Source organism: Cryptotermes secundus, unplaced genomic scaffold (assembly GCF_002891405.2).
Source record: "Cryptotermes secundus unplaced genomic scaffold, Csec_1.0 scaffold561, whole genome shotgun sequence".
NCBI lineage: Eukaryota > Metazoa > Arthropoda > Insecta > Blattodea > Kalotermitidae > Cryptotermes > Cryptotermes secundus.
Window position 1 is genome coordinate 32,039 of NW_019744119.1, and position 20,662 is coordinate 52,700.

The window sequence follows — 20,662 nt, forward strand, 5'->3', positions numbered from 1 at the left end:
GAGGTGAGTTGTCAGCTTCACGCCCCAGCCGCTTTATCCCGCGGTACCCATTGGATAGGAGGCGGCGTGGGCCCCAGAACCAGTGTGTACTAACCGACTCACTGACTTACTCTGTAACTGACGGCCTATCTACCTAACTAAATGACCAGTTTCTTCAGGTGTAGTGTAAATATGAGTCCACTTCGTACGTTGAGCGAACTTTGGCCTATTTTGAAGCCCCAGATGATGAATGCGGAGCAGCCGGTGGAATGAGTATTGTTGGGGAACCGAAGTACTCGGAGAAAACTCGCGTCGGTACCACTTTATTCTCCACAAATTCCACATGACCTGACCTGAGATCGAACACGGCCCGCCACGATAGCAAGCCGGCAGCTAACGGCCTGAGCTACGGCAGGGCCTAATTTGCTACCAAACTGACTATGTACGTAGTAGGCAACTAAATTATATGCTAATTAACTGCTGGTAACTATCTCTCTACTGGGTGATAATATGGATACCGTAAAGAAAAACACACAAACTTCAATTGACGCAAGTCTAGAAGTAAACACAGAGAAAACTAAATATATGTTGCTGTCTCATCACCAGAATGCAAGGAGAAATCATGACATAAAGATAGGTAACAGATGTTTTGAAAATGTGACACAGTTCAGATATTTGGGAACAACGATAATAAATCAAAACCTGATTCAGGAGGAAATTAAGAGGAGATTGAACTCGGGTAATGCTTGCTACCATTCAGTCCAGAACCTTTTGTCTTCTCGTTTGCTGTCCAAAAGCATAAAAATTACAATATACAAAACTATAATTTTGCCTGTGGTTCTGTATGGGTGTGAAATTTGGTCTCTGACATTAAGAGAGGAACATAGACTGAGGGTGTTTGAGAACAGGGTGTTGAGAATATTTGGACCAAAGAGAGATGAAGAGACAGGAGGTTGGAGAAAACTGCATAATGAGGAGCTTCATAACTTGTATTCTTCTCCAAGTATAATTAGAATGAGCTAGTCAAGGAGGATGAGGTGGGCAGGGCATGTAACACGAAGGGGGAGACGAGGATTGCATATAGGATATTGGTTGGAAAGCCAGAAGGAAAGAGACCACTGGGAAGACCAAGACGTAGGTGGGTGTACAATATTAAAATTGATCTTAGAGAGATAGGATGGGGTGGTATGGATTGGATTGAGCTGGCTCAGGATAGGGACGCGTGGAGTGCTCTTGTGAACGCAGTAATAAACCTTCGGGTGCCACAAAATGCTGATAAATTCCTGAGTAGCTGCAGAATTTGCAGCTCCTCAAGAAGGGCTCAGCTGTATGAGTGAACTATCTCTCTGGTTAGATGATTTACTAAGAAGATGAATAACCAGTTCAGTAACTACGCACCTCTCCAACTAAACAATTAACCATCTATATGACTGAATAGAATGCTGCTTTTCTTGGGAAGCTGACAATTACGCAGGTAGAGCTGCCCGTCTTGACGTTCTCGCCTGTTGTCTGGGAGTGCATAGCAATGCTCACCTACTGCCCTATCTGGCTCCTTCTCGTATCTAGCAAGTATGTGCCTTAAGAATCCTCGTAGATAAAGCTGCAAGCTTTAATGCAATCTGTATTACCGACCTGCTACACCGAATTTTACTGTTGCTTTAACCATGTAAATATCAGGCGACTTGACGATATTCGCTGCTTGTATGCCCTGCATTGTGGCTCCCTCTGTCGAATATGCGTAAAGCAGCAAAATTTTGAATTTCGCCGTTTTGTAGATGCCATTGCTGGCTTTCAAATGATGCATTTAATCGACGTGTTTGATCGATTTTACTACTGTTTTTTAATGTATGGTCGAGGTGACTTATCGATCTTAGGTGGGTGTGCAAACTCTGATTCGTCACTCCTTCTCTCGAATGTGCATGAAGTATTATCAAATTTGTTTTCGATGGTTCTGCAGACGAAAGTGCAGGATTTTAATTTATATATGACACAAACAGGAAGATGAAATGCTTTGTTTGAGTTCCCCTTGCTTAGGAGCGGGAAGATTCGTGCTACTCAACAGACTGCTACGGCAATGACGTCAAAATCAGAGAGCCTCTCTTAGGTGAAAAAGTTGAGAAAATTCTGGACGAAACAGTAAAAATAGTGCATTTGATTGTGACGACGATTCTAGTGTAATAGAAATTTGCCTATTCAGGAAACAACTGCAACAGGGTAAAGTGAGTATGACTACAATGACACTGTTCAAGGCGTGAAGTATGGGGATAGTGGTACAACATTTGCAGGGGATTATTGTGTAAATGAAAGGGCAAAAATTATAGGAAATTTTGGCCATATAATGGTACAAAAGTCTGACGGAACGTGTGGACCTATTCAAGATTTACTTCACGCATGAACTAATAGATACGGGCGTCTGTGAAACAAAAATGTTTAGCCGTACAGCTTATAAAATCCAGGAGAATTCTATTACAATTGTGACGTAGGGTGACAAGACTGGAAACCTGTCGATGGAGAGGTGATATGTGTTGTAGTACTCGAGGTTCTCACAGCGGTGGTTGTCAACAATACTCTCTTCTGTTTTATATCCCAGAAGATAGTACTTTTCGAGATATATGTTGTTCTGGCAATTTTCATCCCCATACACTTAGTTAAAGAACACACGGTAAAATCGTATTTTAAAATACTATTTTGAAAACTCCTGTATTTTGCTCTGTAATACCAATGGGCCGATTTGAATAAATACATAAATTTATGCACTTAAGCGAGAATGACAGCAAATATACACATCTAGGCCTCATAAAACGTTTTAAAATGCACATAGTAATGTAATATCTTAAAAGAAATTTTCAGAATTTCTATATACCGGGCCAGAATATTGCCATAGATGAGACTCTGACGCTATAAAAAGGAAGGCTTTTGTTCAAATAATACATTCCACTCAAGTAATCGATGTTTGGAATGAAGTCTTACGAGCTTTGTAAATCCTGCTCACGACATCTTTGGTTCTTCATTATTTATACTGGACGAGACATCAGATTCCAGTCAACACTGGTATGAGAGGGAGACTGCAAAAACAGCTGTTGTGTTGCCCCATGTGCAGCTATTGCTTGCTGGAGGGCATGCATTCTAGACGGACAACTTCTACAGTGCAACTAGCACTGGCTAAACAAGTGAAAGATATGAGAACTGATTGTGCTCAAGTTCTGCACGTGAATACGGAAGACGCACCAAAAACAGTAAAACAGAAGAAACTAAGGAAAGGGGAAATTTTAGCTCAGAATTCTGGCCCAATATCTGTGCTGAAAGTAGTGATAAAATGGTCACCATGATCTCAACACATCATGATGACGAAATGAGAAATGTCAAACAGGACATGAAGAAGAAAGGGAACCCTTCTAGACCACAATCAAAACATGAAGAGACTCGATCTGCAAAACCAGCTTCTTCACGCTTATCTTCCGGACAGAAATAAGATGACAAGATCAAAATGTTCAGAAGATTTTTCAGTGCCACAATTCTCAGCTCTATGGTCATCTGCAAAGAAAATTCACATGGGAAACGAAATTTAGAATTCATACACGTGTTTCAGTCTCTAACTGTACAATATGGGGGCAGTGTTGAAAGAAAGGTGCCAGGGTGTTATTTCACGGACAGCTCAGTGCTTAGACTTGACGAAAGACGTATCCCAGAGAGGATTCCTGCAATTGAAAAGAGCTCGAAGTCAACAAAGGGGTGTGTGTTATGTTACAAGAACTCCTAGAGGGAGGAGGCACTACTTTGGTGTCCTGATTGTGAGGCCAGTCTCTGTGTTGAGGGCTGCGTCAAGACATACCACACGAAGCTCAAATTTTAAAACAAAATCTCTTTCTTTTATAAAAGCTTTGGTGTTACATTAACATCCTTCAAGTACTGAGGCAGTAACAGCTTTCTGAAAAACTATTTATCATAACAAAGCAGAAATATAAAGCCCCAGGAGGAATATTCTCGCATAGCGCGACAGTATCTGGGTACTGAAATGCCACCACACACTAAAATGTAGCGAACAGGTCTACATTCAATCACAAGATTTCAGCCCACGTCCTAACACCCTAATTCTTTAAGATCCTGAACTATTATCAATAATGTCAGTCTTCATGGTTAGAGCGGAAATGAGTCAAAACCGACTTCCTGAATTGCTGGGCTGATTTAGCCATATGGGATATGGGAGGTTACCTGCACACATGTTCAGCAAGTGTTTGTCCAGTGAAGAGGGTGGCAGGGGGACAGGACAGGAAGCTGCCATGTTGAGCGTGGGCGCAGAAGTCTCGAATTTGGAAAAATTATTTTGAAGATATGAGCAAAGGCAAAGGGAGGTAATTTTAAAAATGATGTTAGAAAAATAGGCCTTTAGGATGTGGGCCAATTTGCCAACCTTTGTGAAAACGGCAAAGGAGCTTTGAGTTCAGTTAAAGATGACAATTGATGGACCGGATGAGCGACTATTGGCAATCAGTTAGTGTTCACACTCTTGGACTCTTGATATCGAGAGATCGAAATCTGCTCTGTGTTTCGATATATCGCCTCGATCTTCAGACTTTGTTCCCTGATGTCAGAAGCTTCCTAATGGGAAACTCCTGCATTCAGAGTGCCTTACTGAATACCTACCATATCAAATTAAATGAAAAATATTATAGTTTTAAATGAAAACTATAACAATAACTGTTGAATATTTGGTTATGTAGATGTTTCGCTGCTGGTCCAGGTGCTAAAATTACCAAGACCTGCGCTGGTGAAGAGAATCAAGCTTCAAATCCCTTACAATAATTTTGTTCCTACCAGCACCACGGACAGTGCTTCTTGTGTGTCACACTTCGGACAATGTTCCATGTAAAACTTCAATAAATTACCTGAATGTAAATACTCGTATATTGTTACGTGCCTCTACTACAGAAGACGCGATTGTTGCTTCAGATGTTTCTGTATGACACGTGCACAGACATCCAGCATTCTGTTGTCTTTGATTATTATGAACCAGAAGTAGTTAACAACAACTACTGCAGATGGCAGCATTTCCCATTGTGTTCTTGAGTTGTGCTGAAATTCATGAGAAAGGAAGGAATTTCACAACGTGTAAACACGTATATCGAACAGAATATCAAGATGAATAGGCAGTATTCCACTGTGTTCGCAAGGTCGCTGGTTCAAACTTCGGACCTAGCTAAGATATTCCGTGTTTTTTTCCAGTCACTACCAACTTATGCCATTATAATTACCTGCCACATTATTCAAAAAGCGTTTTTCATTCATCATTATATCCCTTGGCTATAAATAGCCTAAGCTACCGGCTCTCGTTAATATATTGCAAATAATTTTCCTCCAGCTAGCATCCCGCAAGTAATGGCTGTGCCATATAAACCCTTCATGCAAGCAGTAGGCGGGTTAAGTTATTTGAATATGGATTATTGTTTAACTAAGAACCGGGTAGCTCAGTCATCGTGGTATTCGGTATTCGATTCTTGGTGGGCCTAGACGTTTTTTCTGCGGTGTCCAGGCTGGCTCTGGGACCCTGGTGGCAATATCTCCAGGAGTAGAGCGGTCGGTCTTAACGTTGGCAATTCACTTCCATCATGTGTCGAAAATAAAGAATGCTAGGATCCTTACCTCCACAAAAATGCACGGGATATAATTGGGATGTAATAGAAATCCTATTTGTTGTGTACTTAATTGTATATAATTTTGTGCATCTGTGTTGGTTGTTTACCTCAGACACTACAATATTCTGATGAGAGATGTCTATGTTGTCTACAGGTGTACACAATGTGATAGAACTGGCTAAGCAGTACAAGCTTAAGTTGTTTATTCCGAGTACGATAGGGGCATTTGGACCAGAATCTCCCCGAAATCCAACACCAAATATAACAATTCAACGTCCAAAAACAATATACGGCGTTTCAAAAGTGCACGCCGAGCTTCTGGGGGAATATTACTTCCACCGATATGGCTTAGACTTCCGTTGTCTTCGATTTCCGGGAGTCATCTCCAGTGACCCACCGGGAGGAGGGACCACGGGTAAGTAAGTTCTAAAAATGGGGGGGGGGCAACTTAGGCAAAGGGATAGTTATAGGAACAAGGTTCCACAAATAATATGCTTAATGCCACAAAAATATTGGCCTGTATATCGTCATAAATTTTTGGTGAGTGCAATGTACGTATATTCTCTTACTCTCTGCTATCTAGAAACTTGAAGATTAACATTGAAAAAAATTGCAATTTTAGGTGTGAAACTTAGTCGTTCACACTAAGGGAAAGACATAGATTGAGGTTGCTCGAGAGAATATTTGAACCTAAGAGAAGGCTGAATAAAAATGCATAAAGTTGGACGTAGCATTCTTCACAATTATTGTTAGAATGAGCAAATAAAGGATGAAATGGGCAGGGCACGTAGCACGAGCGAATGAAAGTTGTGGTAAAAAAACCTGAAAGAAGGAGTCTCTTATGAAGAATTTTGATTGTATGGGACTCTAATATTGTTATATATATAGAAAAAATAGATTTTAGTGTGTGGCCCGGATTCATCTGGCTCAAGATAGAGACTCGTGGCCGGCTTTTGTGGACACAGAAACGAATCTTCGGATTTCATATAGTACTGGAAACATTTCGAATAGCTGGGCAAATACTGACTTCTCTAGACCCACTCTGCCCAATGGAGTTCGTTAATTACATTTATCTTATTTATATTGTATATTCATTTATTTATCTCTTTAATTTTAATTCTATTTCCTCTTCTGATTTCTATTCCACTTTTGTTACTTCACTCTGTATTTTATTTACATTTATTTTTGGCCGCGCCATAGCTCAAGTGGTTAGTCGCTAGCTTCCCACCGCGGCGGCTCGGGTTCAATCACGGGTCTGGTCAAGTGGGATTTGTGGTGGACAAAGTGGCGCTGAGGCGGGTTTTCTCTGAGTAATAAGGTTTCCCCTGCCAGTCTTAATTCCACCAAATTCTCCACCATCATAATCACCCGGGGAAGGCTACAATAGGCCAATCAGTGTCCGCCGTGCCGAGGGGACCCAGTTCGACTCCACCTCCCACTAAGCGAATTAAAAAAAAATACATTTATTTTTATTTATATTTTTCTTTAATCAGCCTATAGCCGGCCCGAAAATTTTATTTGGGCTACAAGAGTACGTAAGGTGGAATTTACACCTAAACTGGTAATTAGGAAAGGTAAATGAAGGCTGTTAATAGGGACAAATAAAGACAATGGATAGGGAAAGCAGTAGCGTAGTTTGATGAGACACTATACTACAAACAGGAAAGTCGCGGGTTCGAGTCCAAGTGTCAGTGGATTTTTCGATTTACCTAATTCTTCCAGCCGCACCATGGCCCTGGGGTCGACTGAGCCTCTAACAGAAATAAGTACTAGGAATCTTCCTGATGGGTAAAGGGCAGCCGGCCGGCGCGTAAGGCTGACAACGTCACCGCCATCTGTGAGGCGATTGTCTAGAAAATGTGAGAGCCTCGACGTCTCACAATGTTATGGTCCTCCACGTCCTGTTACAGGGATAGCTTTACCTTTTAGCCGTTAATATTAAAATATTTGCTGTGCAAGGGCAATTCAATTCAATATTCTTCAAAATTCAGATCATCCGAATAATTATCATCTTAATAACTAGAGTTAGGAATTTTATGTAGTACCATCATGCAAAATACGTACATAATTTTGTAACCAGAGCCTCTGAAGTTCGTAGTAAAATATGTCGATTCATTAAAATATGTAACATCACATAAAATAATATTTCATTTTACAAGCAACCTTTATTTTCAATCTTCTGACACAATCACTGATTTTTATGCACAATGCACAGTTAGAAAATTTTCGTATTTTTTTTTTTGGTCACTGATTTTCTTTTATGTGATAGAAAGTGTTTGTATACTGAACAGGATGTTTATACACCATGTTAGTGGTGCCAACTTTAACGAAGGGATTTTCTCAGGAGCTTTGTCTTCAGGGGGACCTGCATCGTCTCCTTTAAGTACCTAACAGGCACTGGCAAATGTCGAAAATCCAGGGTTTCTTTTTAACGGCTCCTGCAACTTGTGGACACACTTTCATCAGCTTCCCCTTTCATAGCGCTAAGATTTTCACTTACGTCCCGTAGATTCTTGCAGAGGAAGTCCCTGGGTTTCAAAACATTTTACACTCTCAGGAAGGCAGCCGAAATTGCTTCAGGTATAGGCAATTGAACAATGGGTTGTCCGTACTCTATGGAAGGTAAACAACGGCTCAGTTATATACTCAGTCGTTGTTTACATTCCCTAGAGTACGGACAGTACTTTGTGAGATGAGGCACTAACTAAACAATTAACATTAATTTACTACATCTACATCACGAGCCTCCTATAAAATCTTATATACAAAAAGAAAAAAATATATAGAATATTCCAATTTTTCCATGGGAACGTCCGAAAATAAAAAACCAACGACTGATTCGATGTATTAAAACATCAATTAAAATTTTATTCTTGTTTTATACTATAACTTATGGTTTCATATATATATATAACCCGATTTATTTTATTTTTTACATCAATTGTTTTATATGTTTAATAGTATTGTATCCAGTTTAATAGTACTACAGTTCAGTGGTGTATATATGTTCAACATGTATTTGCCTGATGATGGCTATTGATAGCCGAAACATGTAGCAGAGCCGTAGCTGGGCACTGACCTTGATGCTTGTTGTGTTGTGACGGTTAATAAAGAAGTTGTAACAATATTAACATGGATCTTAGAATGATAACATGGGGTAGTATGAACTGGATCGAGCTGGCTGAGGACAGAGACTATAGGAGGGCTCTTGTGAACACGGTAATGAACCTTCGGTTTCCATAAAATACTTGGAAATTCTTGAGTAGCTGCAGAATTAGCGACACTTCCACAAGGGCCCAGCACTGTGGGTAAGTATTTTTTTATTGATAGTGGGGTGGGACTAAGTCCCTTGTACTGAGGCCATTTCTGGCCTATTGTACCAGCCTCAGATGATAGGTGAGGATGGTTGTGGAGCAATTGCTGGAAGAGGACTGGCAGGGGAAACCGAAGTACTCGGAGAAAGCCTGCCCCAGCGCCACATTGTCCACCACAAATCAAACTTGACCAGAACCAGGATCGAATCCGGGCCGGCGCGATGGGAAGCCAGCGACGAACCACTTGAGCTATGGCGCGGCCTAGTAAGTAAGTAAGTAAGTAAATGATATGACGGACCTTGTCCTAAACTGAGCTAACCTGAAGTAACCAAACTTAACTAGATTTAACCTAAACTTACGTAACTTGAACTAACCTAACCAGAACTAACGTGATATAACCTAATTTACTTAACACAATTTAACTAATGTGGCTTAAGGTAACTTCATCTAAAGTAACGTAACTTGAAAAGAACACGCTCCCTCCTTTCAGTATAAAAATATTTTTCCTCTTCTCTCCTGTATATGGGAGTCGGACGGTTCCTCCGAAAAGCTGGTACCATACCAAACTACATAGCTCTTCTTACTACCTGCTTCACTGTGCTTTATTTCTGGCTTATTGACTTATCCTTCGACTTGTAACCGATCTGCCTACCTCAGCTCGATTTTATTTGGTAGAATGTTGGATCCGGGTAAATTAACATGTTCCGTTAGGTCTACTTGTAATATACCGCAAATGGACGAGCGGCACGTAGGCTATTTCTTCCCCTCAAGAAGGAGTTTTAGCCCAAACTCTCCAATGGAAAAGACAATCGAAAAGAAAACGACTGGTCAAGGCAGATGCGGAACGAAAGAGAAAGACCCCTCGCAGCTTGGTTCTTTAGAAAGTCGCATGAAATTTTACTTGTCTGTATCCTTTGAGAACACAATATGTGACAGTTTTGAACCCATAACTCAAAAGATGGATGGTCTCCCAACCCCAAGCCAAGCGTAACATTTGTCAAACTACTGACAGGTTTTACGTTAAGTTTTAGCGCCTAAATTCCCTGTAATCCCTAAACGGATTGGGGAAATACTTAATTAGTGTACTCCCATTTTTTTGAAAATGACCAGTCCTCGTAATTTCGGGAGATGACTTATGGACCGAGGCGGCTCCGAGAGTTTCGAGGAGACGGCATTCTGGAGGAGTCTTACTCAATATTATAAAAAGATTATAAAAAGACGTAGTCAAACGGGTAGGCGAACGATTATAAAGAAGATGACGCCCAACGTGGGGCTCGATATCTCAGCAAAGGAAGAATAAGGAGGAGAGGAGCCCCACACACCATGCTTAACTTCGCCAACAACCAACACCAAACACCAGGGACACCGTAACAGCTCAACCTACTACGAAGGGTTAGGACGGCCCTAACTACGAGCTACAAGATCCACAGCTACAGTCACCCAACGAAGGTCGCCGTGACATACGACTAACAGGTTAGTGTCCAAAAGTGAAAAAGGCGAGCGGATCAGTTCGTAACCTCACAGTAGAGGGACAGCAGGAGGACCAGAAATTACTGGGGAGAGTGCCAGTGCAAACTGCAGAGAGCCGTCAGAGATCTTACGCAATCTAGGCGAGGTAGGACACTCGCTCAGCTCACCACAGGAGTCAGTGTTAGTTTCAGAGTCAGTATCCCAACCAGATATGTTAACTGTAGAGCATCAAGTCAGGGAAACAAGTCCCCAGCCTCACACTCCAGGGGCCGCGGACGAGCTTAAACAAATGCTGGCTGGATTCATGACCGCGATCCAGCAAAGCAATACACAGTATCAGGAGTCAATTAGGGCCGATCTTAACAAGCATCAAGAAACCGTTAGGGCAGACATAGGCAGTGTCCGTGCAGATCTCAAAGCGGAAAGTGAAAAACTAATCCAACAATTTGAGAGGCAAAACCAGGAGGCTAGGCGAGAACTTAAGGCACAGTTAGACGCAGAAGCCCGGCGAGTAACCAGCCTAGTTTCTAAGATGCAAAAAGAGACCGAATTGGAATTAGTAGGGGTGAAAAAGCAGGTGATAGGCATTAGTACTGACTTCGAGACCAGGTTAGAGCACGCCAGTACTAACACTCAACTGGTGATTAACTAGTTGTCGGACCAGATTGTAGCACACAGGTCCGAGGTAGACGCCAGCTTGGCCAACTTAGGGCAAGAGGTTGACAGCAGAGTCACACGCCAGAAGGAGAGACTAGAGGAAATTGCCAAAGCGTTCACCCGGGAGAAATCCGAGGTGGATCGCAAACTTGATAAGATTAACGAAAAGATAATAACCTTAGAAGGCAAATTTCACGGACTGTCGAATAGGCAGCATTTGGCAACCGATGTGCTTGAAATGGGCCACGGCACAACTTCTGCTTCCGACGTGCGTCAGAATGACCAATCCCAAGTTCAAGTAGACACTAGTGGTAACAATGGGATGACTAGTGGGAACAGTAGTTGTTCTTGCCAGTCGACTCACTGTAACGCAGTTACTAATAGTGGCATGAATGTATGTAGTGTGAATGGGCCCACGGAACAAGTAGCTGTGTCAAGTTTCTTAAGTAGCGCTGAACTTCCGTTACCTCTGTTTCACGACGCCATGGACACAAACCCGGTATTTCATCTCCGGTGTTTGGAGGATTTTTTTGAATTAAAAAAATTGCCGCAGACTTTATATTTAGCCGTTGCCTGCAGATCCGTAGTCGGGCAGATGGGTAAACAGTGGATAGGGGCAGATAGCAGGAATCTGACCGATTATCAGTCATTGAAAGTGGCATTTTTGGGTTATTGGTGGTCACCAGCTCGTCAGAATTTAATTAGATGTAGCTTGTACCAAGAAAAGTACAATAGGCAGTCAAACTTGTCATTGTCGGGGCACTTTTTGAAGTATGCTACCATAGCCACTTATTTGGATCCAAGGCCTAGCGACTCGGAAATAGTGGAAGCTCTACGCCACCATTTTCCGATGGCAGTGCAAAGGATTATGTTGGCTGCCCAGCTCCGCACTGTCGAGGAAACCCTGGATTTACTAAAACGGGTGGAACTTATGGAGTCCGAGGAAGGTTTCCAGAGGTCCCAAAACCAGCCCTAATCCCAGAACCACCACGACACAAGACCAGGTAATCAAGAAGCCAGAAATGACAACAGGGGTCAAACCCAAAACCAGGTCGGACAAGTCCACTTTTCACGATCCCGAAAGGGTTATAACGGCAACCGGAGACATAACAATAATTACCACAATTACAAGAGAGACAGGAATAGAGAATCTCAGGGTGGAAGCTCCGACCCCCTTAACTCGAATGTGACCCCATTCACAGGACGACAGGGACAGACGCAGACTAACAACTCCGGTAACCATTCGGAAAACTGATGACAGGAGTCATTTTTATTTGACTCAAAGGTATACCAGCTCAAAAGAGTACCTTACGGATTTAGGAATTCCCTTCCCGCGTTTATACGCGCGATCAAATTAGCACTGGGTGGAGGTAACCTTGACAATGTGGTGTTCTACATCGACGACGTCTTAATTTATTCACAGACATTCGACGATCATCTAAGGCACCTAGATATCGTACTCGGTAAGCTTACGAAAGCAGGTTTCACTATTAATGCCATTAGGTGTCGCTACTGCAAAGACGAAGTTAAATTCTTGGGGTACAGAATTAATAGTCCCGGTGTATCAGCTGATCAAGATAGGGTACAAGCCATTCTAAGTTATCCAGCACCAAGGAACAGTAAGCAATAGCGGCAATTTCTTGGAACATGTAATTTTCATAGCAGATTTATCATAGGCTATGCAAATTACGTGGCACTTTTAACGCCTCTACTGAAGCAAGGCGCGAAGTGGGTGTGGAACGAAGAAGCACAGGAGGCATTCCTGCGCCTGCGCCAAAGTTTTACGCGCAGCACTCATTTAGTACACCCACGAGAAGATGCGCCCTATACAATTTACACCGACGCCAGTAAATTGGAGATCAGCTCGATCCTGACCCAGGAGAGCGACTCAGGTGAAATTTTGATTGTTTCAACCGTTTCCAGGGTGTTGAGTTCCGTAGAACGGAGGTACTCCACCTGTGAACAGGAGCTGCTCGCTGTGGTTTACGCTATTCAGAAATTCATGATTTACGTGATAGGTCACTCCATCACAGTTTATTCTGACAATAAAGCATTGATATTTCTGAAGCGGTGTAATTTGACATCTGGCCGAGTCACGCGCTGGGTAATGCAATTGCAAGAGTATGACTTAAAAGCAGTTCATATTAAGGGCACCGATAAATTTTTGCAGACGCGCTGAGCCGCAACCCCATAGGGTTAAGCCAGGAAAGCCGCGACCTAGTGATGAAACCTAGAGAGTTATTCGTGGCAACGGTAGATATGGGTACCGACCGGACACTTATGAAAGAGTTAGGTAATCTGTCGCAGCACCAACTTTGTGACCGTACATTAAGGAAGATAAGGGAAGAATTGGAGAATAACCCAACAAAGCTAGAGGGAAGGTACGTGGTTAGAGACAAAATCCTGTACTGCAAAAACGACAGGACACATCCACACTGGAGGGCTATGCTCCCTAGCCAGTTAGAGCAGCGAGTGATTCGTTATGTACAGACTTTATTGGTGCATCAAGGTACCGATAAATGTATGCTACAAATAGCTCAAACATTCCACCTAAAATCCTTGGGGAGGAAGGTGCGGAAGTTTATGGCACACTGCGACGTATGTCAGCCCGTTAAGCATCCTAACAGGGCGTACGAGATTGAAAGGATATCTCGTTCACCAACAAGGCCGGGAGAGTTACTGACCGTGGACCTCTATGGGCCACTCCCCACAGGCCGTGGTGGAGTAAAATATTTGTTGGTATGCCTGGAATTCTTTTCTAAACATGTCACCCTTTACACGCTAAAGGCAGCCACTACTATGAGTTGTCTCAAGAAACTCAGGGAACACTATTTCCAAAGTGTAATTAAACCTGAGGTGATACTGTCAGATCACGGATCGCAATTTGCGAGTCCAGCATGGCAGAAAGCGCTAGCTGACTTGGGCATACAATGTAAATACTCACCTATTCGACACCCAGAGAATAATCCCACCGAGTGCGTTATGCGTGAATTGGGAAAATACTTCAGAATTTACTGCCACGAGACGCATAAGAAATGGCCAGAGCTCTTCCCTTTCATTGAAAATTGGTTGAATTCCTCAGTAAGCTAATCTACGGGGTACGCTCCCATAGAATTAATAAGCCAGAGTCCCAGACACGATCTTTTTCGGAAAATCCTGAAGAAGGAAGAGGAACAGTCGGTTAAAGAGGAGGCCTTAGCAGATAAAATACTTAAAGCATAGGCCCGTATGAAATCAAGGGCTGACAGGCGGAACGGACGACGGAAAACAGGTAGGACGAAATGGAAACCGACCCTACAGGACCTAGTCCTAGTCAAGTGTCAGCACGCCTCGGATGCGGCTCAAGGCACTACTAGCAAATTTCAGAGGCCCTACGAGGGACCTTACCTCATCCATCGAAAGGTTAACCCCTCCATTTACGAATTGGCGACCCCAGTGGGTAAAATTAGGGGAATCTTTAACATCAGACATTTGAAACCTTATTTGCAAGAAACTCAATGAAACCCGAATAACAGGCAAAATGATAAAAGTTAGAAGGTATATTGTCATAGCAATTTCATGGAGGCAGGCCTAGGCTCCCTGGGGCTGTAGTTCAAAAAAATAATGTCATAACGGGGACTAACTTAACCAATATCGAAAAGTTACAAGGACTTTGCTAATTTTGGTAGTAATTAGCTGAACCAATTCCGAACTATTATGACTAGAGGGGAGTACTAGTTATTGGCAAAAAGAAAACTTTGACACAAAATTGTTTCAGGGTGCGTGGAAGAGTGAGTGAGTGAGAGGGAAAACAAGACTATTTTACTCTGTAAAGGGGATGCTTGTATTGAAGTTTATACCACATGAACCTAATACTACGAGGGGGTACCAAAAAGAAACCGAACTTTTTTTTTTTAAACTTATTTATTCAAATTTTAAGCACAAACCTTCAGTCCCCTTCAAAGTACCCTCCACTTACACTAATACACTTGTCTAGTCTTTTATTCCATTTTTCAAAACATTGTCTAAATTCATCTTTTGAGATGCTTGACAGCGCCTCCGTCGTTTTTTTCCTTCACCTCAGCAACATCAGCAAAACGCTTTCCTTTCATGTCTCTTTTCATTCGAGGAAACAAAAAATAGTCGCACGGGGCAAGGTCGGGTGAGTATGGAGGGTGAGGAACAGGGGTCATACCATTTTTGGTCAAGAATTGTCGTACAGACAGGGCTGTGTGAGCAGGGGCATTGTCATGATGGAAAAACCAGTCACCCGACTGCCACAAATCTGGCCGCTGAGCTCCAAGTCACTCCCGACAGCTCCACAATTTCTTCAATGGTCCGTCGTCGATCTTCCTTGATGATTTCACGAATTTTTTCAACATTTTCATGTGTTCGGGCCGTGGAAGGACGACCAAAACGAGGTTTGTCATCAATTGACATTTCACCATTTTTGAAACGGGAAAACCACTTAAACACTTGAGTTTTCCCCATAGCATCGTCCTTGGACGCCGTTTTTAACATTTCAAGAGTTTCTGTTCCACTTTTCCCGAGCAAAAAGCAGAATTTCACCGCCGCACGCTGTTCATGAAAATCAGCCATTGCAAAAACGACGATCACACGAAACAGTTGTCACTATAAACTCTGCCGAAACTAGTCCTTACCTTCTGAAGCAACGGTAATCGGCTTATCGACTCAGGAATGTTAGCTCTATGGGCTCACAGCGGCAAAACGCGGTACTACAAAAGCTCTGCCCACAAAAAATTAGTTCGGTTTCTTTTGGGTAAACCATCGTATATTGTAAGGTCATTCTCTTAGGAAAGGAAAGAAAGAGAAAGTGAGGGAAAAGTGAGACGAAACATAAACAGGAGGCCTAAAGTTAACTAAACTGGCAACAACTAGCCAGAACCCAGTGGGTGTGATTAACCTCAAGAATTGTGAAGTGCAGTGGAAACAAAGAAGAGAAGCTGTGATATCGGGTGGCAAGGCCACAGATCAAACTGAATGAAAAGACACAAAAGGAAAATGATTGAACTAATCATAGTTCTTTTATAGCTAATAAATTTCTATGTAGCCTTAGCACCTAGGAGTGGCAGCAGTATTTAAGGATTTAGTTCAGTAAGTAAGTAGAAGAATAAGAGAGAGAGAGAGAAAGAAAGAGAGAGCAAGCAGGTCCAAGGATTAATGTTGTTTATTAGAATACTAAGAAGTTCATTACCGGCTACAAACGAATATGGAATCATTCTATTCCATGTCAGCAACCATATTCGCTTGGGAGTGTGTAACCCATCTGCCTACCCCAGCTCGATTTAATTTGGTAGAATGTTTGGATCCCGGTAAATTAACATGTTTGGTTAGGTCTACTTGTAACATACCGCAAATGGGCGAGCGGCACGTAGGCTATTTCTTCCCCTCAAGAAGAGTTTTAGCCCAAACTCTCCAATGAAAAAGACAATCAAAAAGAAAATGACTGGTCAAGGCAGATGCTGAACGAAAGAGAAAGACCCCTCGAAGCTTGGTTCTTTAGAATGTCACATGAAATTTTACTTGTCTGTATCCTTGGAGAACACAATAAGTGACAGTTTTGAACCCATAACTCAAAAGATGGATGGTCTCCCAAACCCAAGCCAAGCGTAACATTTGTCAAACTACTGACAGGTTTTACGTTAAGTTTTAGCGCCTAAATTCCCTGTAATCCCTAAACGGATTGGGGAAATACTTAATTAGTGTACTCCTATTTTTTGAAAATGACCAATCCTCGTAATTTCTGGAGATGACTTGTGGAACGAGGCGGCTCCGAGAGTTTCAAGGAGAAGGCATTCTGGAGGAGTCTTACTCAATATCGCGAACCCTTCGCACGCAAATCCTAAAAGAAGTCGTATTCCAGTCTCAAACGATCCGAACGCAAATTCTAAAAGAGAAGTCATTGGAAGGAGTCAGATTTAAGATAGCACACCCAGCGGACACAAGTTGAATGTAGTGCGTTAGTGGGGTCCACTATGGACAAGAGTTTAATAAAGTGTCTGGTGCAACAAAGTGTGTATGTGTGTGTAGTAACAGGAGTTCGCACTTCCCTTCCCGAGCGAGGCCCTGCCAAACGGCCTGAGGACCGAATCTCAGCTCTACCGGCAGAACTAGCTACCCATGACAGCTACCCCCCTATCCATCCTTCACACCTCCCATAAATCTGTAAACTGAACGTAGCAGTTTACTGGCGCCCAAATCAAACCCTTCCCCGAAAAGATCAGAGGTGTGAAAGTAGGATAAGTGAAGCAGGGTAAAGCCAGCTGTAGCCGCCGTCGCCCGTAGCAGTCCAGCAGCCAGCGGCCGAAGACCAACGTAGACCAACGGTGGGGGGCAGTTAGAACGTGGCGCTTCCATCCAGGGGCACCAAACAATAAGGACTGTAATAAGCGTGACGCTCGACGTAAGGGCTAGACGTCGATTATAAAAAGACGTAGTCAAACGGGTAGGCAAACGATTATAGACTCTGAAGACTTAGACGATATGATCCTCCGACACGTCTGCTGACTTTTAACGAACTATACGGCGTTATATCCCAGAAGACAGAAGTCTACCAACTCTCTGGAATTCCGCGAACTTCCTACTTAACCTAATCTTCGTACGTATGCAACATAATAAAGGGAATTCGCATGTATATTTCAAACTGCAATACATTAAGCCAATGCCGTGTACAAAATCCCAAAGAAGGCATTTGTAAGCTGAGAAAACCTTCTTGTTCAGACTACGCTGTCGCCATCTTCCATGACGTTCTGCGCACTGGAAGGTTCGAGTGTTATCTACGGCCGGACACACGCTTGCCCATGATGTACATCAAGGACTGCCTCAGAGCCCTCTGGGAGTACATGGTGACACCAGCCGCAAAGCTAAAGAGGCGGGTGTACAACGTCACGGCCATGAGCTTCACCCCGGAAGAGTTGGCTGCCACCATCGCGAAATACGTTCCTGAAATCAAGGTCACCTATCGCCCAGACAGTCGCCAGCAGATAGGTCAGTACATAAGATCTAAAAGTTTGTGACGATGGCGCATTATTACAAATATTCTGTTTCTGGACATTATCCATCGTCCTGTCTTTTTATCTAAAATCTGTCCTGTCTATATTTCAAAACACAACCTTTCGGAGAACTGGATTTTGTCTCCGTCTTCAGGTAAAACCTACTGAATTTGGCCCAATCGATAGAGCTAGACTGTGTTTCAGATAAAAACATGAAGATGGATAATGTCCGTAAACCGGTAGGTCAACCATCATTATCATCATCATGTCATGTACAGTGTAGGAATGGGACAATGGGCTTCTGGGATATGACGAGGTGTAGTTTGATGGCCTCCTGCCTCAGTCTTCAATTTAGGCGTGAGTTCTTGTACCCTGAACTTCGAAAAGTTCCTACCCATCTTCCTGACTACGCGGCAACACGTTCAATAAGAGCGTGATCTTAATATCTGCGTCCCAGGAAATCATAAACTTTTTTATTGCTAGTGGGGTGGGACTAAGTCTCTTGTATTGCGGCCACTTCTGGCCTATTGTACCAGCTCCAGATGATAGGTGAGGGTGATTGTGGAGCAATTGGTGGAATGAAGATTGTCAGTGGAAACTCGGAGAAAACCTACCCCAGAATCCCTTTGTCCACCACAAATCCCACTTGACTAGATCCGAGATCGAACCCGTGCCACCGGGGCGTGAAGCTAGCTACTAACCGCTCGAGCCATGGCGCGGCCAAATCATTAACTTAATGTACAGGATTATAGTTTTTTCCTTTCTCCCCTTGAGGTTACTGAAAAATCAAAAGTTAAAAAGTAAGGAATTATGCCACATATCATTACTAAAAACTAAAATAATGTTAAAAGAATATTCTTATAATCTGAATAATCTTAAACATCTTGAAAGTGAGTTAGTAAGCAAATTCTCTGGTTTAACACTATTGGAAAAGTAGCCCCTAAACTTCGAAAAGAAAACTTGCCGGCGTCCACATAAGCCATGTAATCTTTCATCAGACTTTGGTCTTATGGGTTGTCATAACCGAAAGGCCACAAATTAAGCAATCCATCACTTGTCCTGTCCTGAGCCAGATAAATCCAATCCACACCTCCCATCATATTTCTCTAAGATCAATTTTAATATCATCTTCCAGTCTCACTGATTGTCTCTTACCTTCAGACTTTTCTACAGAAAATCTGTACGCACTCACCTCTCCCATGCTTGCTACATACCCTGCCTACCTCATCCTTTTCGGCTTCATCATTTTAATAATATTTGAGGAGGAGTACAAGTTATGGGTCCCTCGTTATGCTTCTTCTTACCCCATCCCTCCAAAATTTAAATATTCTCCTTATCACCCTATTCTCAAGTGTCCTTAGTTTACGTTCTTCCCTTAACGTGAGAAACCAAGTTTCACACACAGAACACTACAAGGAAAATTACAGTTTATTTGTTGAGATAGGAGGCAATAAGACAAGTGATTTTAAATGGAGCTGTAGGAAGAATTCCCCAAATTTCATCTGCCTTAATTTCGTAATTAATCGAATTTTATTTGTTACTGCCATTGAGAAATATTTTTGTCATTTTCAAATGACATTCATCTTATGCTTCTGTCATTCATTCTTTTGAAATTACACCAAAACATGCTTCATTTTTTTCTATGCTTGCTTTAGGTCAACTTCCTTACTAGCCTCTATTACAGCTTTTGTGTAAGCCTTCTGCTTACGAGATTTAAAGAGTATATTAAAAAACGCAGACGGAGTACGGCATGTTTTACCTCACATCAGTCGGTGATCTGTCTGTTGGCAGCGGATTCGTGGCCACAAGTGTTCGACGACAGCGCCGCAAGAGAGGACTGGTCTTGGCACCATAAATACGACATTGACAAGATGGTGACAGCAATGATTGATGATATTAGGCGGCAGTACAACTGACTTTAAACACAGCCTGAAATTTAAATGTCTTCCAGTAAGTGAACTGTGGTTTATGAATATCTTAATGGAAGATTAACACGTAAGTGAACTTACTTACTGTATATGGAGAAATATAAATAAAACCTTTTCTTATCCCTAAAGTAAAGGTAAAGTTGTCCCTGTGCTTAACTGATTAAGCGCTACGCCATGAAGACGTATGGGGGAATCCCTATCTATGCAGTAAACCGCTGAACCAAAGAGGCAGGTTTCTCTGTGCCTGCTATGAACATATCCGAACAATGATTACAGGTTTGTTTCCAATTGCGTTTATTTTGTGTGTACAAATATGTCAAGTGATGGCACTGCTGTGGAATTTTTATGACGTTTTTGTGAATTTTTAGGTACTCTCGGGGGTGATTGTGAAGGGTGCTATCTCCTGGTATGTGACTCCGCGTATTTTAATAGAAGGTAGTAGACGTTTTGGAGGAACGTATTGACTCTATTCATGAACTGTTGCAACCACTTCTTAAAGTCACCATACATAATATTTATTACAATCCTGTTAACACAACTCTATTTCCAGCTGGTGGAGTTTGCTGTCTAGCACGACAAGGTTCCAGAGTGCAATAAATGTAATACTTGTAGATACTGCCTGTTCTGTCTCCATCTTCAAGGTGGAAGTGTAAGCTAAGCAGGGAATATCCGCTTGATATTTGCTTATT

General features: G+C 42.4%; 1 protein-coding gene across 6 annotated transcripts in view; it reads left to right on the forward strand.

The window, feature by feature from the left end:
* Positions 1-20,037, forward strand: part of LOC111874503 (L-threonine 3-dehydrogenase, mitochondrial) — a 47,915-nt gene extending 27,878 nt beyond the window's left edge. For all 6 annotated transcript variants that reach the window (XM_023870062.2, XM_023870063.2, XM_023870061.2 and 3 more), the window contains 3 exons: positions 5,767-6,027; positions 17,774-18,040; positions 19,837-20,037. In XM_023870062.2, coding sequence (XP_023725830.1) covers positions 5,767-6,027; positions 17,774-18,040; positions 19,837-19,961 — 653 coding nt within the window. In that variant the 3' untranslated portion in view covers positions 19,962-20,037. The remainder of the gene's footprint in view (positions 1-5,766; positions 6,028-17,773; positions 18,041-19,836) is intronic.
* Positions 20,038-20,662: the final 625 nt, after the last annotated feature.